Source organism: Carassius auratus, chromosome 34 (genome assembly GCF_003368295.1).
Source record: "Carassius auratus strain Wakin chromosome 34, ASM336829v1, whole genome shotgun sequence".
Classification (NCBI taxonomy): Eukaryota; Metazoa; Chordata; class Actinopteri; order Cypriniformes; family Cyprinidae; genus Carassius; species Carassius auratus.
In genome coordinates, this window is record NC_039276.1 from 13,875,001 (window position 1) to 13,898,202 (window position 23,202).

Sequence of the window (23,202 nt, forward strand, 5' to 3'; positions counted from 1 at the left end):
TGGGGTTTTTTTGTTACTTAAAGCAAAATTAGAACATTAGACAAAATTAGACTTTCAGAATTTAAGAAATATAGTGAGCAATATAATCTGTAAAGGCATTAGGACCTATATAATATCTGTATATTGTGACCATCCTAACTTGTAGAATACAGTAAGCAAGCATATTTGTATATTTGAAAACATTTTGAAAAAATGTTGCCTTCAAAATCTTTCATTATTTGTTTGATTTATTTGCAAGTCGTTATGGCTAAAACAACTGCTAAAATACTAAATGTAAATGGTGTTCATGACAAGAATGTGGGAATCTGTCTTGTGTGAAGTCAATTCCCATGTTTTCCTAGTAGCATGCTGGTCACAGATATACTTTTGATTCCAAAGTTTGGGTTCAGTAAGATTGTTGTAGTTTTTTTATTTGTTTGTTTGTTTGTTTTTAAGTGATGGTAAAAAAAAAAAAAAAAAGTTATCCGCTTTTGACTTTCTATTCATCAAAGATTTCTTTTAAAAAATAAATAATTAAATATGTTTTAAACATTATTACTATGAAATGTTTCTTTGGTGCCAAATAAGCACATTGGTATGATTTCTGAAGGACCATATGACAATGATGACATCACAAGAATAAATTATATATTAAACTTGATTTATTTATTTATTTATTTAAGTTGCAATAGTTCATAACAGTACTGTTTTTACTGTATTTTGATCAACTAAATGCAGCTTTAGTGTGAACAATACATGTGAACAGTAGTGTACATCGTTCACCTAATAAAAATCATTGATCAGCACTGATGTCTCTCATTCTTTTTCTCTCCCTAGCAACATCTAAAACCTTCACTCAGACGCCACCTCTGTTCAGCACTGTTCTCTACTCCATCGTGCCCATCATGGGCATCGCAGCCATTGTCCTACTCTCCTTCTGGATGTATCGACACCACAAACTGGCGTATCCGCCTGTTCTGGTGCCTACCCAGGTAAATTGATAACTTTAATATATAATGCATGTGTTTTCACTTTTTGTAAAATGAGATGAGCGTTCCCATATTTTGAAGTGAAACACTAATGTCAGTGAATCACATGGAGCACAGTGTTGTAAAATCCATCTGCTCATATCACTCTAGCTCTTGAGTTTCAGTGTCTCAGAACATTTTCATGCCACTAGAAACGGTGCTATTGGGAGCTGTTATTTCCTCTGGGCAGCACTTCCTGTTGATGTAAATGACAGTGATTTCAGGGATCTAATGTGCTCAATGTCACACTCGCTTAAGCTCAAACACACTGTCAGCTGAAATCAAACTTGATCTGTCAGGACACGGTTGTGTTTCAGTGCCCTCTTCTTCCACCAGAAAGACGAGATAACCGAGCTGACATAACAAGACATGAGCAATCAGGTGACCTTTACTCCCTGTGTGTGACTAGTGTTAAGATTCACATCTACTTCTGAATTACACAATAGATCTTTATAGATTTGGCCAATGAAGGGAAGAAAAAATCCTTACTGTTGAGCCTTTCGGGGACATCTTTAGCAGCTCAGAATAGATGCATTAATGTGTGCCGGGGTGATTTTTATGGACTCTGTGGTAGCACAAAGGGTTACCTTTGTGTCAGGTGAGCATTTGGAATTCCCCGATTGAGTTTCAGCGTTATGTAGGCCAGATCTGACAGATCCCCATAGCGTTGCTGATATCGGGTATCATTATCAGCCCAAACTTGTTTTTTTTTTTTTTTATATATATATATATATGTAGGGAACTTAATTAACTCTTGATTCAGCAGTCAGAAGTCCTCAGGGACTATTGCAACACTTAGTTAATATGAAACTGCAATCACAGCTTCCCTAATGGTGTGTGTGTGTGTGTGTGTGTGTGGTATGTATTTTTTTTCTTTCTTTTGGATTCAACCAAGTTGAACCTTGTTTTAAACAAAATAAACTGTAAGGGTTTGACAGATGGTTGGGCAGGAGAGGAAACATGAGGGGGTTTGGTGACATCAAATGAAAAAGAAAGTAATTTTGGAGAAAGAAAAGGTTTTATTTTATAATTATTACTTTTTTATTGAATACTTTTAATTAGCAGAGACATATGAACTGATCAAAAGACGTTTGCATTGTTGCAAAAGAATTCTATTTCAAATGAATGCTGTTTTGTTTTTTTCAAAAGAATCCTGAAAAAAAAACTGAAGACTGGAATAATGGCTTTTGAAAATGTAGCTTGCCATCAAATTTTAAATGAGAAAACTTACAATTTACAATAAATTAAAATATAAAATATTCATTTTTAAATAAAGCCACCTTTCCACTGTCTCCGACGAATGACAAGCGACAGACCGGAAGTCATTCATTTCCAATGGAAAGTAGTGCGGGAGCTGCATGGAGTTCCGATCTTATGCGTATGCAGAAATTTTGGATCCGATTTGAGCTCCGGATGCGTTCAAATATTTGAACTTCTGCAGCTAGACCATATGTGACCACTAGGGCTGCTCCAATCACGATCGGCTGTTCGTTAATGCGCATCTTGTCAGTAAAGCGGGTTCTTTAATCAGCGGTAAATTCCCTCAGGTGCGTGATTTCACATAGAGCAGCTGTTACTACACAGAGCCGTTGTTAACTGAGAAGATGCGCAAATCCACGTTCATTTTCAGCGTTTATTTGCGCATTAAAGTTCGGCCGATCGTGATCGGAGTAGCCCTAGTGACCGCCCGACTGGATGTGATGTATTCTAATCAAAATTATCGGCGCAAGGTCAGAATTGGACAGAAGGGGGCAGGGGGGCAGCTGTGGCCTAATGGTTAGAGAGCCGGACTAGTTACCAGAAGGTCGCCCGCCGGTTTGAGTCTCGGTGCTGGCAGGAGTTGTAGGTGGACGGGAGTGAAAGAACAGCGCTCTCTTCCACCCTCAATACCCATGGCTGAAGTGCCCTTGAGCAAGGCACTGAACCCCCAGTTGGTCCCCAGGCGCTGGATATAGCTGCCCGCTGCTCCAGGGGAGTGTTCACTTGTTGTGTGCACTTGAATGGGTTAAATGCAGAGCACCAATTCCCAGTATGGGCTACCATACTTGGCAAATGTCACGACTTCCACTTTCAGAAAAAATATTGTATAATTTTTAAATCATTATTTACTTTGATTAGCCCCATTAAACCTACTGTTTTTATTTTGGGGGGATCATCTGATTTGTTACGATGCATTCATACATTATTTATATTCATTTAAATTATTAATTTTACCATGGTGAATATGTCGAGGTAATGGTTGCTGCACGACCAGTTTGAAAGTTCTGCGCGGTTCCACTAGAGAGAGAAGTGTGACAATCGTGTCCGAATGTCATGTACAGTGGAAAGGCAGCTTTAGCCTCAGTCCTTTGAATGGTAGTTTATATCCTAATGTACTTTTTGTTTTGATCGATTATTTCCTCCAGAATGTTGGCTCTAGCTGTCAGTCTACTGCGTCACCAACATTGCAAGATTGCCAGAAATGATTTTGTAACGTGTTGACAGGAAGTGTGGCATTTCCCAAAGTGGCACAAAGAAGTCAGCCTGTTTTGAAATGATTAGAAATGTAGTTTCTTTGACAGTCTGTTTCATCGACTAAAAGATGTTTGAGTGCAGAAAAGGGTTTTAGTTCTCTTTCTTCTTCATTGATGAAACCATTACTGTCCAAGTGCTTGCTCACTCTCAGTTGATAAATAACATTTTGCTTTCTTCAGCCTTTCAGTGGAGCTATTATTACAGGGTTGCTACTGCATTTGTGATATAACCTTTCTTTCTAGTGTTCAGTGCTAAGTTAGATGAGCTCAACTCTCACAACTTATTTGTGCAGCTTGAGCTAAATATGAGTAATTTGAGGGCTGCCTGACTTGATCTTTTGTACTGTTTCTTCTCTTCCTATAACTTTGTTGGTTAGTTTATTCAGTCACTGATATGATCTCTGTAAACATTTAAACAGCATAAATGAAAACGCATGATGAATCCCATTTAGATTTAACTGTGTATGTTGGCCTGATGGTTGTTGCTGCATGTATTTACATTGGGCACTTTATCAACATAGATGAGAATCATTTTATGATGCCCTTAGCAGTCGTCATCAACATTGTTTTGAATAGCTCTGATTGAAATGTTTCCCCATCAATTCTCAGGCCTTTTTAAAGTATGTAGTTAAAAATAATGTCTTTTGACACATTTGGCCCCAAGCCTCCACTTTAGAGGCACATACCATTTAGAAGGCAGATAGAAGCTTCTTGATTTTTTTTTAACAGTTTTCTTATGAGGACTCAAGACCCAACATGTCCTTCAGGAAAGAGAGTATAGTGTGCTTTAACCGCATTAAGTGCTTGGCTTCACTGTGAAGATTTTTTTTTGTTTCAGGAAGGAATGGCATTCAGGTAGCTGCACGCATTTTGCAGAATTTGCAGAAAAGGTCATTGGGTCAGATTCTGCATTCATGCACAGGTTATTGCTTTGAATCCATTTTTTATATTCAGATTTGAACTCTAATGCATTGAGATGGTCAGTTTTTCTTTTACTTATTATGGGGTTGTTTGTGACAGTAAAAACTCATTATGTTTCTGTCTTTCTTTCTTTTTTAAATCACAATTTTTGTTTCCCCGCATTTTTTTTTTTTTTTTTACTTTTTATTTGTGTTGCATTATACAGGAAATGTTTTGGTATATGTGGAGGGAAGACGTGTGCTAAATGCTGCACCACAGCTCTGAAAACACTATTTTCTCGTTGTTGTTTTGTTTTTAAGTCATGGTTAAGTTGTTCCTATATTAGTTATTTGAGTAGAGTACAATACTATATTGAATTGATGAATAGGAATGCAGAACATCAACAATTTATGCCCAATTTTCTCTTTAACTCTTTCAAATCTCTGGTGTTTTCTTTTGAAACATTCTGAATTGTTTCTAGTTTTCAGTTTTATTTGGTGAAGTCTTTCAGAATCTTGTTAAAAGTCTGGCAGTTGCTGTAACATGCAGATTTGGCCTCGGGTATAAGCAGCAACCATTGACTGGTATCCTTGGGGCTGGAGGTTCATTCTTTACCGTTATATTCACTCACACAGTAAAAAATCACAGACAAGCCAAAAAATGTGTCACATAAGGCAAGATATTCAATCAGAATATCTACTCGAGGCCCACGCCTGCACCAGTATATGCTGTTTTACATTGTGAAGCATGTACATAAGTTGCAGCAAACAGAATTGCGAAAATAAAAAATCCCAAAATCATTGCTTGGACCAACAGATTTTCCCATCCCAAACACAAGCCATTGATTGTGTAAATGTTGCTATGTCAGGCCGTTTTTTGAACAAGACCTACCTATGAATGGCTTACTTTTAGTCTCTGCACATTAAAGTATGAGAAGAAAGTAGAAGGTATTTTGGTTACACTTTATTTTGAGGGGTCCTTGTTACAGTCTAATTATATATTTAAGTACGGAGTAATATTAATTAACTACATGTACTTACTATATGATTAGGGTTAGGATTAGGGTTTGGTTTAGGGTTACTTGCATGTAATAATGCATAATTAATTGTTATTAGAATATTAAGTACATGTAACGTGTAACAAGGACATCTTAAAATAAAGTGTTACCGGAATTGTTTTAGCTTTAAAAAAATAGTGCTTCTATCTTTTAGCTTGGCATAAATTTTAAATCTTTTTGACGGACGTTATTGGGTTAACCTGTAAAATGTAATTATGTTGGCCAGCAAGTGTAAGTTCCTACAGAAATGCTGAAACACATTTACTCGTTCTTCAAGAAATCATGAAATTCCCCATCTCCTCTTTCCATCTCATATACGTTAAACTAAAACTAACGCTTGATTTCCTCTTTCCTTCCTAAACTAGCACGCCTTTCATATAATGATAGAGGTAAGAGAAGCCTGATTCACTCATCTTTTTTTCAAGATTATGTTGGAACCTCATTTTAATCTCTTTATTTTTTCACTGCTATCCAAAGCACCCCTTTGTTTTTGTTAGCACATTTTCTTCTTATATCCCACCGGTTTTATTTTGTGTTGATCCCTGGACATTGCCTTATCAGTCTGTGATGCTCTGACTGTGGTGCACGGATAACAAAAACCTAATCCTCTCCGATTCAGGGGATTCAGGCAGAGATCCCTTGATTTAGGTGCATGGTAAAATGGCAGAACTGAGGTTAAAAATGCACGTCTCCAAGCATGCAGCAAATGTATGCAAAGATGAATGTTGTGAATGAATGTGGGAATGGGGAACAGCTGGAAAGTGTTTATATTGTACATAACCTATGAAACATTTGTAGTCCTATTGAAAGATTCATGGCAAACTGTCATATTGCATCAGTGTCACCTCGTGGACATTTTCAGTTTCGGCACACACAAAATACACATGAAAAATGGCTTGATAACTTTGAAAGATGTGAGGCTGTGGGTCTCTGCGGCACTCATTTGCAGTTTTGGCCAGAGCGGCAAAGCTCTTAAAAACTGGAATGAACTAAGATTATTCCCTGATGAGTCCTGAGCTGTATTTACAGTTGCATGAATGTACTTCTTGACAGATGTTCGTCCATGAGCTAAATAAATCTACAACAACAAAATATAAATAAATAAAAAATGCCTTGCTAGATTTAAAAGGGTCATGTTATGTAAGACTGGATTTTTCCTTCCGAACAAGTAATGCGGTGGTATAGTGATTATATAGATTGTACTATGTTTTTTTCAGTGATCACTTTCCATATCACACTAACAGTAAAAGCAGCCTGTTTTCTTGGGGCTAGAAAGAAAGATGAAAATGGAGGGGAAAAACTGAATTATGACCAGGATATTTAACTTTTAGTCCAGGAAACCTTGACTAATATTGTAAGTGGACCTCAAGGGGAAAATAAAATACTGCAAAAGAGTAAGATATTGCCTTTTTACAATCTTTTTGAATCGCTCCGTGTTCCCAGAGGGTGGTTGAACAGTAATGTTGGGCAGCCCAAAAACAAGTAACGGAATTCAAGTGGTCACTCAGGGTTCTGGAGCCAAAGATTGTTGTCTGATTGCTCTTGAGATTTAGTCCATCCTGAAGGTTTAATACAAAACATCGCATAAATGCTTTTATCCACCTGTGTGCCAGTACTGATAAGATGCACTCTGGCACTAAGAAGTCCATTAGGTCCATAAGGTTTTAGCTCTGCATTACATTGTGTAAATGCTGAATTTGTTACAGCAAACCAATGTGTATTGCTTTGGTTGAAATGTGTCTTTCAAATGAATAACTGTATGTAAATAATTCACAAGAGATCAAAAGCCCTCAAAAATTTCAAGGCCGAACAAGTTATCCCAGATGCACTCTTTTTAAAGTATAGTCTTAGTAAACAGTCATGAACCTCATGGTGGCTTTCTGTTAGGTGAGATAAATCATTTCAGTCTTCCATACATCACATTTATTGTAGACTTTTATAGTAGACTATAGTAGAGTGCAATAAAAAATGTCCATGAGTGAATACGTCTAAATTGAATTTATTTGATACATCACGAAATAATGAAGCCACATTTTTGAGTTGTCCTTCTATGGTGAATTAAAAAACAAACTGGCTGTGGTCAGATTGTTACAGTATGTTTGTGTATAAAAATAGAAAGCAAATGACATTTCAATAATCTGTTTAAAACCAGTTATTCAAAGACTGAGAAATGAGAATTCGGGACCTATGTAAATACCTGTATGAATGCTTCACATGTAAGTCACATGCCAAACAATTGTCTCTGCTAGACTTTTTCCACTGGTCTCTTAATTTCAGACAGTGAACAAAACAGACAACTCCAGTAACCTTCACTCTGACATACTATATCTGCCACAGGCATCTGGGTAGAAGGATAGCCCTCTTAAATTACCTGTGTTGTTTTTCTTTTTCTCTATTTTAGAAAAGGAATGCTTTAAAAATGTCAGTCTGTGCCTCCATCCATGGCCACTGCCCCAGGGGCAAACACTTCCAGTAAAACCTATTATCATCATGTTTATGACTGGTGTCTACTTGGTGACTGACGTTTAGGTAAATGGAAAAATAAACATGATCCTGACCTATGTAGGTGTAGATGTGTGAGGTCAGAGTGAGGGTTGTTTTCTTTACGTCCCCCTCAGGAGCTTAGTTACCTCCATCTTCCCTCATTTAATGTCGACTTCTCTCGGTTTGTGTAACAGCAAAGCATTGCCATCTCAGAAGTACTCGCTTTCTCGCCTGCGTCCTCACCGTTTCGTGTTTTTCTTCTCTGCATGATAGATGTTCTGTTCTTTAACCTTGTCTCCTCCCACCCACAGTCATGCGATGTACTTTTCTCCAGCATTTGTTTCCTTGAGGATTTGGAGGAAAGTTAGTTAACAACCCAGATCCATATGCTAAAGAGTCTCAGTTCAGCACAACCGTGCCTTCCCCTCCATGTTCAGTTGGTGGAAATGTAGGCCACATATAAAAACATGCCTGTTCTGCATTTGTCCTACTTTTGCCTGAACTCCAAACGGCAATCCAGCAGGTGCTCTGTGGACAGCGTTTCTTCATCATACCTACTTATTGACCATTTGTTTTAAAAAGGAGGCCAAATTAATCTTTTTTTTTTTTCTCCAATCAAGCACTTAAAGGGTTACTTCACCCCAAATTTAACATTTTGTCATTAATCACTTAATCCCATGTCGTTCCAAACCGTCCGTTAGTCTTCGGAACACAATTTAAGATATTTTGGATGAAAACCTGGAGGCTTGAAACTGTACCATAGACTGCCCAGAATACTCCAGATGTGCATTCTGGGTTATATGGGTTAACACTTTTTGTAAGCGAATAAAACAAAAATAACGACTTGATGCACTAAAGTGCTTCCATTTAGTTTATTATTATTAGTGGTATAATATTGATTGATATCGGAATCGGCAAATAGCAAAAGCTGCGGCATTGGTATCGGATGTAAAAAAGTGGTATTGGGACATCCCTAATAGAAACATTGATAATGGAACTTGAAGACAAATTAACACTTGACTAAGACAATGTATAGTTTATCTGTGTTATTCAAGCCATCACGGGTATTTTCACACTAATTAAGTATATTTGTGTTTAATTATATTTATAATTTTCAAAACTATGTGAAATATGTAAAGTTTAGGGCATAGACATATAGGCATAGGCATAGACTCGTATAAATATACAGATACATCCAAGAGTTTAAACACCGGTCTGTTATTGTGGTGACATTTCCACGCCCCTAAACATGATGCGACACAAAATGAAACGTGATTGGTTGTTTTACTTGTCAGTCATATGGCCTCTTGGGCGGTCCTTGGCCATTCAAAGCAGCCAAAGTTCCCAGACCTTCTGCTGTCAGTCTGAAGTCTGGCTGTGTGAGACTATAGATGGAGAGGTGTTTCCTGCTCTCGGCGTCAACTCATGGGTACACAAACAGAGCAATTCAGAGAAAAATAAAACCCATTTAGATTATTTAAACTAAAAAACGATGTCATACCGAATAATATATTGAGAATTGTGGCATACCTATTATCTTATATAAATAAACATTTTACATTACATACCAAACATAAATATATATACACCTGAAATTTATCGATTTACTCTTGCATTGAGTATAAGGGGAGTCATATGGCCAAGTACAGCAAGCACACTGGCAGGGGTTGCATCTGTGCCTATAGAGGCCATCTATATTGCTTTCTTACACTGATTCGCTTGAATAATTGGGATAAGCTTATTTGATAAGCGGGAAACAGTCTATTGTGTTTTGCTGACAAAGGGTAATTGGTCAGAAAAGGTCATGTTGGGTGTCGGACGAGGTTGGGGCGCACTCTCTTGCATTTAGACGAACTGTTAAATGGTTTCTGCTTATATAAGGCATGTCCATAAAGGTTCAAGCCTTCAAGGTGTAATGGCATGCTAGTGCATTTAACAGCACCCACAAACTAGGTCAGCTGCTTATCAAATCTGTGGTCCACTTACAGATGCTATGGATTATGTTTAACAAGCTCTGAACTGCAACTCCCATAAGCCCCTTCTGTCAAAGCTTTTTGTAGCTCAGCTGCATGACATGGTCCACCTTTACTCCACTTAACACATAACCACATCTAGTATTGTTTGCATTTGTTAATATATTTACAATGTTCTCACAATGTGTTATAACCCTAATGAATATGAATACATGTATTCTGCTGGGTTTGCATTCTTTTTAATACCCTTCTCCTATAACAATTGATGTGGTCCATTGCAAAGTGCTCATTTTACAATAGTAACAACTTTATTGTTGGTGGTAAATGGCTTAAATTAAAGCTGTTTCTCTTCTGAACTGAAACTGTTGTTTTGAAATTGCCTTATGCTAAAGTTTAAAAAGTTTAGGGTTTTTGAGATTCTAAGATTTTTATTTTTTTTTGAAAGAAATTAATACTTTTATTCAGAAAGGACATTAAATTGAAAGTGAAGACATTTATAACATAACAAAAGATTTATTTTCCAAATAAATGCTGTTGTTTTTCATTTTATATTCACAAAACGTATAATAGTGTTAGAATAGTGTTTGATCTTTTCTCTTTTGTTATTTGATTAGCATTAAAGATCAGACAGCAGCGCTAAGACATTATACAGCTCAATGCCTTCACTCAGTTAATTAGTAAACATTCGGCTTGTTATAGCCTTTTTCCTCATACAGCAGATATGCCGATGGTTTTAAATTGAGTAAAAATCGGCTAGTAAATATCGGCGACCGATACATCGGTGCATCCCTACAGATTCTCTGTACGCCAATTCACAGGTCAGAGTTTAGTGTGCAGCGGAAGACAAAATCTTTGCATGTGCTTGTGTACCCATTCTCCTTCATTTGCATGTGAATGAATGGAAGTGTATGAAATTGAATATAAAATCTAGCATGAACCAACCCTTATCTACTTTAAAGTGGGAATCACAATATACCAGTGGCACCAGCAATCAATCTAACAGACAAGGTATTTTATTTAAGGATTCATGGTATAATACCAGGGTCTTGCATCTGGACTGTGTCCTTCTGTAATGACCTCTTTGAATGGCCTTTCTTTGTAAACACATCTTATTGAAATGACCTTATGGTGGTTAATGGTGGCACTTTAATAACCCTGCAGAGGTTGTTCAGAAATCAGCACAGCCAGCTTGTGATTTAGACAGTCGCTGTGAAACTAGTCGGTTGACGATAGTCTTCATAGTGATGAAGTCTACAGCAGTTATTAAACCTACAGATGGTTTGTTCATCCAACCCAATGACTTACCCTTTCTTATTTATTGTCTTTCAGGACCCTGGACCCATGCCCCCATCTCCCACCCTGGTCCAGAAGCCACTACAGCTGTTGGAAATCAAAGCTAGGGGGCGCTTTGGCTGTGTGTGGAAGGCTCAGCTGCTCAGTGACTATGTGGCAGTAAAGATTTTCCCCATTCAGGTACCACGTGAACCCAAGGCCAGGGAATCAGCTCCTAAAGCTGAAGAGTTAATCTAACCTGCTTACCAATTACACAGCCAAACATGGAGCTGAGCCATGTGTCAGCCTGTGAAGTTACATATACATGCACTGCATGTAGAACATTAGCACATCATGTGATTTAATTCAAACTGAGTTTGAGAGTAATGTTTAATATTTCTAATTAATGATAGACTTGACTTGTTTACCCGGGGAAACAGTTCTATTCTATCAAACGCTCCACCTGCTGGCAGAGAATGAATGAGCATTTTCAATATATCTGTTGTTTTGTTCAGTGTTCAGATGAATGCGAAAATTGACCCATGTTTTTACCCTGCAAACATGCAGAGCTTCAAATGTGAACGGGTGGATCGATAAGAACACAAAACATTATAAAAACCTAAAAAGTAAGTGATGAAGTCTAGCAGGTTAGACTAGAGCGTGTGCATTTATAGTGCGTTCTTTCACTGCATGAATCAGTCTATTAAAATGCATTTACAGTTATCACATACTTCAAGATATGGGGCAGAAAATGTATATATTGCTATCATTTCATATAGTTAATATCACACAAAGAGTGACGTTTTTTTCTCCAAAGGTCAGCATGATCACAAATGTGATATTGATTTTATACAACATTTCAGTAAACAAGGAGTTAATATTAAGAGACTTAGGGTTTCAGATACCATATTTCCTGTTTTTGCTCTTTCTCTCACAAAGATAATTCCAAATACTTTGTTTTGCGTCTCTGAACAACACAACAGTTTTTCGTTTCTGAATGAATCGCCCATGTAAATGATTCAGTTCAAACGGAATGACTCACTAAACGTTGACTTGCTGCCACCTACTGGCAGTTTTCATTTCATATTTAAGGTACCTTTTCATTTTTCAAACATCAGTTTTCAATGTTTTATGTTTTAAATATGAAAACATTATTTATGTATTAAAAGTGTGCAATGTCCCTCAGAGCTGCATTGAACACTGTGTAAATGCATCTAAATGACACTTCTAATGCCGCTTCTGTGTTTCCTCTGCATTGCAAAGGTCAATTTTGTTGATACTGATTTCATTTGTTTGGTAAAAGCCCAAATGCAAGAATTTTTACTCAAAAGATGGTGCACATTTTTAGAAAAAGAAAAAAAAAATGCCTTAAAGGTTAAAATGGCTGTTAAAAACTAGTTGGAAATTATTCATTTCTATTATTGCTGTGAACTTACCACACAGAAGATGAAGAATATCAAAAAATTCAGGAGCCAACTGTTAGCACAGTTACAGATAAGATATCAGCACAATAACACACTATAGCAAAATATTATCTAATTACTGTTATCGATAAAATCCCAGAAAATGATCAAGATTTTTTTTTTCGATATTGCATACCCCTAAAATAAATTATTTAATTTATATAATAATTTAATAAACAATAATTGTTCAAACTAATATAATAATTAATACTTTTGACTCTTGAATCCATTTTCTTAAAACAGAGTTAAAGTCTGTAATGTAAAGTTTAGCATTTTATAAAACGTATTGTTTTTGTATCTGACCTGTAAATTATGCATTTTAGAGTTTAATATGGTTCTATAGACATTGCCCAACCCAGCTCATATGTTATTCATTTTATCTGTGCAGGTCTTAAATTTGAGCTTAAAAGTCCTGCAGCAAAATATGCAAAATTCTTGAGCACTAAATCAGCAGTTCAGCTTTGACATAATGGCAATAAATTGTTTTAAAATATAGAAAATTGTTATTATAAATTGTAATAATATTTCGAAATATTACAGTGTTTTTACTCTTTTTGCATCTTTAGTAGAAATAGCTAACAGAAACGGTCTCGCTCCACAGCTCTAATAATAATAATATAAAAATAATTTGTGTCATCCATCAATCAACGATGTAATAAGTCGCTCTGGTAAATTACTACTTACATAATTGGAGTTGTCTGTGAATGCCAGCTAAGGCTCTGTAACTCGTATCAGTTGTTTTAATGGTCAGTTAGCAGCCACACTGCTGTTGACTTATCTATGATGGGCCTCAGTGTTTTTTAGGGGATTGCCCATCATACCGGTGTGCTGTAATACTCATGCACTTTGTGTCTTTCTCAGGACAAGCTCTCATGGCAGAACGAGTATGACATTTACAATCTCTCTGGCATGAGGCATGAAAACATTCTTCAGTTCCTCGGGGCAGAGAAGAGAGGAAGCAACCTGGACATCGAGCTGTGGCTCATCACGGCTTACCATGAGAAGGTGTGGAGCTCTACGAGGGCTGGACAGTTTTAGCTTGTACTTAAAAGCAGGAACATACTAGATTTACGTAGAGATTTGTAGAGTTCATAAAGTATTATCTCTGCCATCAAAATCAGCAGGGATTACATGCTATATTATTTTTTGCTATGTTGCTAATGAAATGGAAAAAGTCTATTTTTAATTTATATGAATTTTGAACATCAGACTAGAGATTTTGCTTAATGAAATGATCAATTCCAGATGCTGAACACAGAGAAATAAACATGACAAGTAAAGTAATAAAAAATTAGAAAGTAAATTGGCTACTATTTCAATGCTGCTGATCTAATTTTCATTTTTGTTATAGTTGTTTTAGTTGTTTGCACTGCAGGCTGATATAAAGCCATGATTGTTCTGTCTGTGTGCAGGGCTCCCTGACTGACTACCTAAAGGCAAACGTAGTGACGTGGAACGAGCTGTGTCACATTGCTCAAACCATGGCTCGGGGCCTGGCTTACTTGCACTCGGACTTTCCAGGACACAAAGATGGCCACAAACCAGCCATCGCCCACAGGTGAGAGACGAAGAACCATTATGGTCCTTGGATATATTGAACAGAAGGATAGTTCACCCAAAAACATATACTAATGTTGGTCCAAACCTGTAAGAGTTCCTTTCTTCTGCAGGGTTTTTGGTTTGTTTTTTCCCCTCATGCAGTGACATTCACTGTGGTACAGTGTTGTTTTAGACCCCACTGACTTTAATTTTATAGACAAAAACTGCTGAAACCATGTTGAAAACTGCATTGTGAGCATTTTAAGCCATTTTTACTTGAAAATGTTCAATTGTATTGTATGTCCACAGAGATATTAAGAGCAAGAACGTGCTGCTGAAGACAAACCTGACGGCCTGTATAGCTGACTTCGGTCTGGCTTTGAAGTTTGAGGCAGGAAAGTCAGCTGGGGACACACATGGCCAGGTAAGTGTTGAAAGACAACTGTTCAGATCCTCTAAAACGGGTGCTGATTGCTCTGTGAAGTGTGTTTAAATATGAATATGATTCTGTGGAGGTGTATCAGAGTGTGTATCTCAAAACCTAATGTGCTGCCTACATAAAAGAATTGTCACGACACAAAAATGTCAGTAGTCAATACTAGGTTTTCTGCGATGTGTTTTCTGTTATACCGGTGTGAAGCCACAACACTGATACTTCACTTACCTTCCACAGCACCCCCCACTGCCCTTTAGATTTTTTATAGTGACAAAAATCATTTAGCCAAGTTCAGTTAGAGGACAGACACTTTTAAAAACGAAATGCTGAATGCAGCGTGCCGAATCATGCGCAAACTACAGTGCACCATGGAGCAGGAGTCAGATTTTATTTATTGTGTGAGGAAAGTGAGTCAACCTGAATGACAAGAGTGAGGTGAGAAAGACAAGATGATAACAGAAAACGGTTTAGAAAGGAAATGCAAAGGCGCCTGTTTGGCAATATTTTAGATTTTGAAAAGCCTATTGACTGGACGTTTCTTTAAACATTTGTTTCTTATTTATTTTGTTCCACAGTGTTTGCTGTTTGCTTTATTTAAACTTTGTGTATTTTATTTATTTTATTTTATATCAAGGTGTATATGCCGTGCCTCCAAGCTTTCTTATTTGTTTAGCTAATAAACGTTCTGTTTCTTGTTTGTTTGGTTCCAAAGTGTTGAGCACTATATCGGTTTTATATACCCATTTAAACTTTGTGTAGCCTAAGTAATTAGTTGTTTTAATAGGCATATATAGAGTATTTTTATTAATTTTGTTAATAAAAGTTCTGTGAGTTTGACGTTGTTTTTGCTTGAATTGAATCAACCCCAAATGCTAATTTGAAAGTTAAAGTAAAATGCGCACACCGCTTTTTCAAACTATTTGATAGCCAAGAAACCCGAGGGAAAACGCATACGAACAATTGCTTGACACTGAATCCTGGCAATTCATTTGCCACTAATTTGAAAGTTAAAGTAAAATCTGTACAGCAGTTTTTCAAGCCATTTGAAAGCGAAGACAAGAGGGAAACTCAAACGAACTAACACCCCCACCCCAATACTGATACCAGTATTACCAGTGTTGTCAAACGACGATTAACCGGTGGGAAAATTTCCTCACTACCACAACCCTAGACAACACCATATAAGAAATGAAATTTCTTTCTCTGTACCACAACAAAAATGTATATACTATTGAATGCAAAAAGGTCCAAAGTCCATTAAAACCATGGCATGCAGCCTTCAACTGTTTCTCCATTAAGTAATCACATCTTGAGGTTTTTACAAGGTATTATTCTGGTAAACAGGTAATAAAATCATGAACAAATAGAACAGTTAAAACAAAAGAACAAGGATAACAATGAACTTAACTGGGGAAGTCGTGGCCTAATGGTTAGAGAGTCGGACTTGCAATCGAAGGGTTGTGAGTTCGAGTCTCGGGCTGGCAGGAATTGTGGGTGGGGGGAGTGAATGTACAGTGCTCTCTCCACTCTCAATACCACGACTGAGGTGCCTTTGAGCAAGGCACCGAACCCCCAACTGCTCCCCGGGCGCCGCAGCATAAATGGCTGCCCACTGTGTGTGTGTGTGTGTGTTCACTGGTGTGTGTTTGCACTTTGGATGGGTTAAAATTGTAACCCATACTCTGAATTTGTGCCCTGCTTTTAACCCATACAAGTGCACACACACAGCGGTGCACACACTCCCAGAGCAGTGGGTAGTCAATGCTGTGGGGCCCAGGGAGCATGTTCAATCATTGTATGTATCTCGATCACTAAATCATTCTCAGATATAGAATTTCAGTAATAGAAATAGTTGCTCTGGCGGCTGGACCGTTGCCCATAATTCACTACTCATCAAGGCATACTATATGCATGTACATGTTCCATTTTAATCTGTTATGCTAACCAGATGGGGGTCTCTCTGTGCACTTCAGGTGGGAACCAGACGGTACATGGCCCCAGAGGTACTGGAGGGAGCCATCAACTTCCAGCGAGATTCTTTCCTCAGGATAGACATGTATGCGGTGGGACTGGTGCTGTGGGAGCTGGCGGCCCGTTGCACTGCATCTGATGGTACGAAGACATGAGCTGCTATTACTCCCACACTATTTTGACATTTAAGCTGTGCTGTTATATCAGCTATTTTATAGAAATTTTATTCACATTTGAGTTGTTACTGGTCTGGCAGCACTCCATGATCACACGAACACATTTTCCAGTATGTTTTACTATCACTTGGGTCCCTGAATAAGCCTGTCACTGTAAGTGCAGTAAGTTCACAATCACTATTATTGATTATTGGTCTCTGGTCTAATGGAACAATATTGATCAGGTGTGGAAAGTGAAGCGGACCTCAGGGACTGTTGTGACAGAGGTCCTCATTTCTGACAGCCTCATTGAGTGCAGTGCATGATGGGATTGAATGGATGACAGAGTGTGATGGCAGATCGGGTGGTTTCAAGTCATTCTGTTTAGCTACTTCTCCAAAATGTTGTTTGGCGTTTGTTGATAATGTGGATTATTTATCCAATCTTATTTTAATTTGTCAGTGTTTATCAGCACTTATTTAATTCCATTTTTGATACGTAGTTTTATTCTCCCAGCAAAACTCTTAACACAGGGGTTTTAAAACACTGATGCCAAGAACCACTAAAGGCACACACACAAATTATCATAATTTACTCACTCTCAAGACCTGAAAGACTTACTTTCTTCTGAGAAGCATAAAAGAAGATACTTTGAGAAATGTTTTTATACCTAGAACTCAATGGTCACCAAAATGGTTTGGTACCCAACATTCTTCAAAATCCAGTATCTTGTTTTGTTTTTCTTAAGGTCCAGTGGATGAGTACATGCTTCCGTTTGAGGAGGAGGTGGGCCAGCACCCCACTCTAGAGGACATGCAGGAGGTGGTGGTCCACAAAAAGCTCCGGCCCACTTTCAGGGAGTGCTGGCAGAAACATCCGGTACGTAATCATCATTAAACCCCACCGCAGCTGAAGATTTGAATTAAGTGAATATCATGCTTGATAGAAACATGTTCATTTGTCTCTCAGGGTCTGGCCATGCTGTGCGAGACAATAGAGGAATGTTGGGACCACGAGGCTGAGGCGCGTCTCTCCGCGGGCTGCGTCGAGGAACGTGTGATCCAAATGCAGCGGCAGACCAGCGTCTCCGCCCCGGAGGAAATAGTCACCGTTGTAACCATGGTGACCAATGTGGACTATCCCCCTAAGGAGTCCAGTCTATGACTAGAGGATATCAGCATGTGAATTGCGGCTGACCGAACAGAAAAGCTGTGTCGGAGATGGTGGTGGACTGCTGTTCTGACGGCTGGCTTCAGACATGCTGGAGGATTGTCCTTTACTTAAGGCTGGAGCAAATGCAGAAGATGCATTTTGTGCCGAATACCTGGAGCCAGCTACGTTATTGTATCTGTGTGTGTGTGTGTATATATATATATATATATATATATATATATATATATATATATATATATACTAGTACCACGTGGCACTCTGGTAAGGACGGATGGATTATAAGCCGAACCTCTTTGTTGTCGTTTCTCTGCTCGGAGAATAAACTTTCACGTTCAAGGAGTAAAGGAGACTTGTCCTCCGCAAGGCGCTCGTGTCATTTCAGTATAAAAAGGGCAACGTCCATGTAAAAAAAAGACACATTTAATGTGTTCCTATGAATGACTATTGTAATGCCAATAAGAAACAGCTTTTTGAATGTGTAGTGTGACGCTGCTGTACAAATATCAACAGAAAGGGTGATGGTGATACAACCCAAATCAACACGCGTTTCCTCTGAAAGCTTTCAGAGTTTCTGTCAGATAACCACCAACCTCTCGACAAGGTATACCTCAGTTTCTCATCCTAATAATACGTTTGTTTTGTAACACTATATGATATTAAAAAAAGAGGCTTTTCGATGACCTCCGTTTGGCACGGAAGCTTTTTAAATACGGGGAAAAACTTTTTTTATATGACAGATTATGCCAAGAAACGATGGCCATTCATAAACCAGTGTTCTGCCTTCTTTCTTTTAGTTGTTCTCTGTGTTGCCCTGCTGTTTAAAATGTGATACTTGGGTTTTTTTTTTTAGCATTGTGACCGTTTGTTTGTTCAAACAAATTTTGACTTTATCGAGACCTGTTGAGAAGAAAACAATCCCTGAGAATATGAATTTTGTGAAAATAATACAGAAGCACTTACCAATATAGGTTTGCGGTGTCCTTACAGCATTGACATACGTGCATGCCTTGTTTTCTTTTCTTTCTTTTTGTTCCTTTTGAAATTTCCTTTGTTTTTCGAACATTTGTAATCATGTGGAGCTTGTGCATGAGATCCCATTAGCAGTCATGGAAACACCTTCTTTATTAGTTCATCTGATGTTATTTCCTGTCTTCGGGGGCGTCACTCTTTTTCTTTCATTTCCATTTTCATTGGGAATCCTCCAATCTTGGTCTTCTACGGTCTTCTCACTGTCCGCTCCTGTGGCGTTGCGAGTAGAAGACCGCCCTCGTGCGCTGCATTTGAACCGGCCTTCTCATGAAGCCCGACCTCACGAGTGACACGTCAAACTGACTTCAGATCACCAACCAGGCGACCTTCTACACACTTCTACAAGAACTGTCCCTCAGTATGTCTCAGGAAGCGTTTCCCTTTGCTTTGAGTCCTCTGGTGCCATTCTGGTGACCCTTGTTATATTATGGATGCAAGGGCCCTTAATATAACACCTTATTAGTGTGGTCATATTATGTGCAATAACATCCTAAGCAGGGGCTGTTTCACAGCTCACAGGCCACTTCCAGTGTGGTAAAAATACAAGCGCCTAGCAGTTTGCTTAAACCATAATGTACATCACAAACTGAAGACAACGTCAGGCTATGCATATGACGCACGGTTGTCTGAGAGTATTAAGCTAATAATATGCTGTAATGGAGAGCGAACACATGCAGTAACTCTTTGCCGACAGGCTGACACAGTCTTTCAAACGAAAGCTGCTGCTCTTAGGCTTCATTCACACTGCTCTGGAATCCAATTCGATTCATTTTGCGAGAGATTTGATCCATTTGTTTCGGACCCAATATCAATCATTACCATCACAGTGCATACTAGATGACGAAAACACTGCTCTAATCTGACTAAATCTAAACCGACTGTCCACAGTGAAATTGATATTAATCTGACTTCAAACCACATATTAATCTGATTTCAATCAGGTTTGTTAAAAAAATCTTTTTATGTGGGGTTTTTCCTATTTAAACCACAATCAACTGATATGAATCCGATATTAAATGGATTTCTGCTTCCTGTCCGAACAAGTCCTAAAATATGCTTCAGTGGCTCATTTTGCTCTCAGTATTAGTCACATTACATCCTTAATGGTGAAAACTGACAATTCGGGCTGAATGCATTTCTAAAAAAAAAAAAAAAAAAAAAAGATTTAAAACCACATATTAATGTGATTTGTATCATTTTTGTAAAATTTTTATTGTTTTTCCGCCAATCAAACTACAATCAACTAAACTAATTTGAATCAGATACTAAATCAGATTTATTCTGCCTGTCTGAACAAATGATCTAATATGATTTGGTGGCTCATTTTCATTCATTTTGCTTTCTATACTAGTCACATCATCCTGAATGGTGAAAAAAAAACACAAAAAAAACAAGTAAGATCTGATCTGACCATACAGACTCAACATATTTGTAAAAACCTGATTTTAATCTGATTTCAAACCACATACTGCTGTGGTCTGAATCCAGTTTGTGGACAATGCATTTCATGTTTGTTTGTTTTAATCCATTCAGACTACAGACATCTGAACTGATTTGAGTCTGATACAAAATCGGATATCTGTTGCCTGTCTGAACAAATCCTGATATGAGATTCATAAAATTCAGTGGCTCATTTTTGGTGTGTTTTGCTTTCACAATTCTTTTACAGTTTGATGCATTTGACAATGTTCAGGTCCATACTACAGTATGCAATCAAGCCCTTTCAATGAAAGCTCTCTATCTCTCTCTACTGTAGCATTCTCAGCATGCTCATTCTGTTTTATTTCATCTGACTGCTGTCAGGATGGTAAATTAATACAAGGGGCCATGCCATCTTTCAAAGGCCCTTAGTTTCACACTGTAGATGCAAAATTTAAGGTCAGTCAGTTATAAGACCAAACTGAAGTACTGGTTAATTTGCAGGATGAGTGCTCTGGTCTGACAGTGTCTCCCGTGAGATTCTTGTGATTTAACTTTCGATTGTAAACACTACAGACGATTCAATAAGCTGAGTGACTGCTGCTGGCCTGTTGTGTTTTTACCAGGTGCTGTCCTGTTTCCCTGTCTGTTTTTGGTTTTCTATTTAGGGAATCTGGGATGAAGGTTGAATAATATGTAAAGCCAAACTTTTAAAAGCCCCATGTTCAGTAAAGGACTCAATTGAAAATGCACCGTATGTAAATATGAATGTTGTTTTAGATTGTGAAAAGTGCATGAGTTTTTTTTTTTTTTTTAATGTCTCAAAAAAAAAATCCTTATTATTATTAAATATTTTAATGTTCATTTTGTACATCTGTATTTTAGTTTTATTAATTTATATCATGGCCCAATTGTCCTTCTTCTTTACTGGATCAATGAGAAGTGATGCTATTTTTAAAACTGGTCAGATAATTAAAACACTACTAAAGAATCAATCCTTTACCTCAGACTTCCACTCACAGCGTTCAGAAGATTGAACACACAGTGTAGCACGCCAGTATTGCTCCTGGGATTCGACCAGCAGCTTCTCTCTCGGTCTTTTCTCTCAGACACTTTTTGGGTCTTCGGTGACCATGTTTTTTTCTTCTCAACTACACCACTGAGTGAATATCTCCACTTTACCAAAACTCTGCATTTTAGGTGCGAGCAGCTGTATTACTGTTGTGCTGGACATGCCATTTTTGTCCAACTTTCTCTCGAGGATTTAACGCATTCAGGGCCTGATCAGACGTAATTGTTACATAATGTACAGATGGAATTTTATGCTACTATTCCCCTCAAATAAAGTATAGTGACTGCTCTCAAATGTGTGTTGTGTCTCAATTATTGAACTTACCTGAAAATACGTGCATGCATATTTTCTCAACGCTGGAATCAGTGCTGAATGATGTTGTGTGTGAACACACCACTAGATGTCAGCATTTGACCTAATTCTGTTTACACTGATTCTGATTCCCGATTTCCTTTTTCTTTTCTTTTTTTCTTTTTTTCACTAATTCTGAGTAAATCAATTATTATTTTATTACTGATTTAATAAAACGATTATCATTTAGCAATTATGCATTAAATTGAAATAAAAATGTAAAAAATATTTCATTTAAATTACCATTTTTATTATATCTTTGAATAAATACAGTTTAATCATGCAGATTAGATGCAGTTTTGGAAACCATAAGAGACTTAAACAACCTTAAGGTCTTTAAGTCTTAACCAACTCAAACTTTTGAATATTTTTCCACCAGCTATTAAACACCACATTATTATCATATAGTTCTTATTACACATCCTGAAAACGACATATATTTTCAAGTGTTTTTCAAATTTCTGTCATTGTGTCTTGTCCCATCTTGATCCATTAGCAGTGGATCTACAGGTTATATATCAAATAAAGTGGACTGCATCTCATCTCGCTGCTTCTCTGTTAAATTGAAGCACCTCAGGCTGCTGTAAATGTCTTTGAATAACAGTGTGGGAGTCGACACATCATTCTCCTAACACACTATGTGCTTCGCTGACTTTTTTTTTTTAATCATAAAAAAACCTCCTAATGCATCCACAAGGTGAGACTTATTTCTAAAGCTCTGAGAAGTATAACAAGGATGTCATTCTATTATAGTTTTTATTAATATTTTGAATATGCTCTAGTTTTTACTTTTTACACATTATATTTTCATATTTAAGAAAATAAATGTTTGTGAAGCTGTTAAAGGTTTTTTTTTTTTTTTTTTTTTACATAAAGTCAGATGTAGTTCAAATTAGTAATGTCTATTTTAAGTCACTTTGCCTAAAAAATGCATAAATTGAAATGTAAATTGTGAACACAGACACAAAAATTGTTTAAACTTAAAGAATCTGAAATAAAATGTAATTAAAGCTCTCTCTCTCTCTCTCTCTCTCTCTATAGCTTTTATTCAATTTTATTACAAACAAATTTTACAAATGAAAAAATGCACAACAAATGTTTTTATGAAAATAAATGTATATGAATGGCATTAAAATAATAATAATAATAATAAAAAAACTTTAAATGTGACTTTAATTATTTCCCTAAGGTATTTGTTTAAATTAAAATCAACAACATAGGTCTTTAAAAATGTGTTTTCGCAAGGTTCCAGATTCCAGAAAAACTGCTGATGTGACAATTTAATGTTTTTTGTATCAGCAAGGTTTTACATTTACAGCTCTCCGTTCCCACATATGATTTATTTATTTGTCTTGGACAGAACAGTTGTCTAAAAAAGCCAAATGTTA

The 23,202-nt window shown here is 37.2% G+C and overlaps 1 protein-coding gene across 5 annotated transcripts in view; it reads left to right on the forward strand.

The window, feature by feature from the left end:
• Positions 1-21,757, forward strand: part of LOC113053255 (activin receptor type-2A-like) — a 43,551-nt gene extending 21,794 nt beyond the window's left edge. For 3 of the 5 annotated variants that reach the window (XM_026218122.1, XM_026218125.1, XM_026218127.1), the window contains exons 4-12: positions 817-971; positions 5,843-5,866; positions 11,264-11,407; positions 13,531-13,674; positions 14,082-14,227; positions 14,518-14,632; positions 16,618-16,756; positions 17,519-17,649; positions 17,740-21,757. In XM_026218122.1, coding sequence (XP_026073907.1) covers positions 817-971; positions 5,843-5,866; positions 11,264-11,407; positions 13,531-13,674; positions 14,082-14,227; positions 14,518-14,632; positions 16,618-16,756; positions 17,519-17,649; positions 17,740-17,934 — 1,193 coding nt within the window. In that variant the 3' untranslated portion in view covers positions 17,935-21,757. The remainder of the gene's footprint in view (positions 1-816; positions 972-5,842; positions 5,867-11,263; positions 11,408-13,530; positions 13,675-14,081; positions 14,228-14,517; positions 14,633-16,617; positions 16,757-17,518; positions 17,650-17,739) is intronic. The other 2 variants (XM_026218123.1, XM_026218126.1) reach the window with 1 other exon arrangement.
• The last annotated feature ends 1,445 nt before the right edge of the window (positions 21,758-23,202 follow it).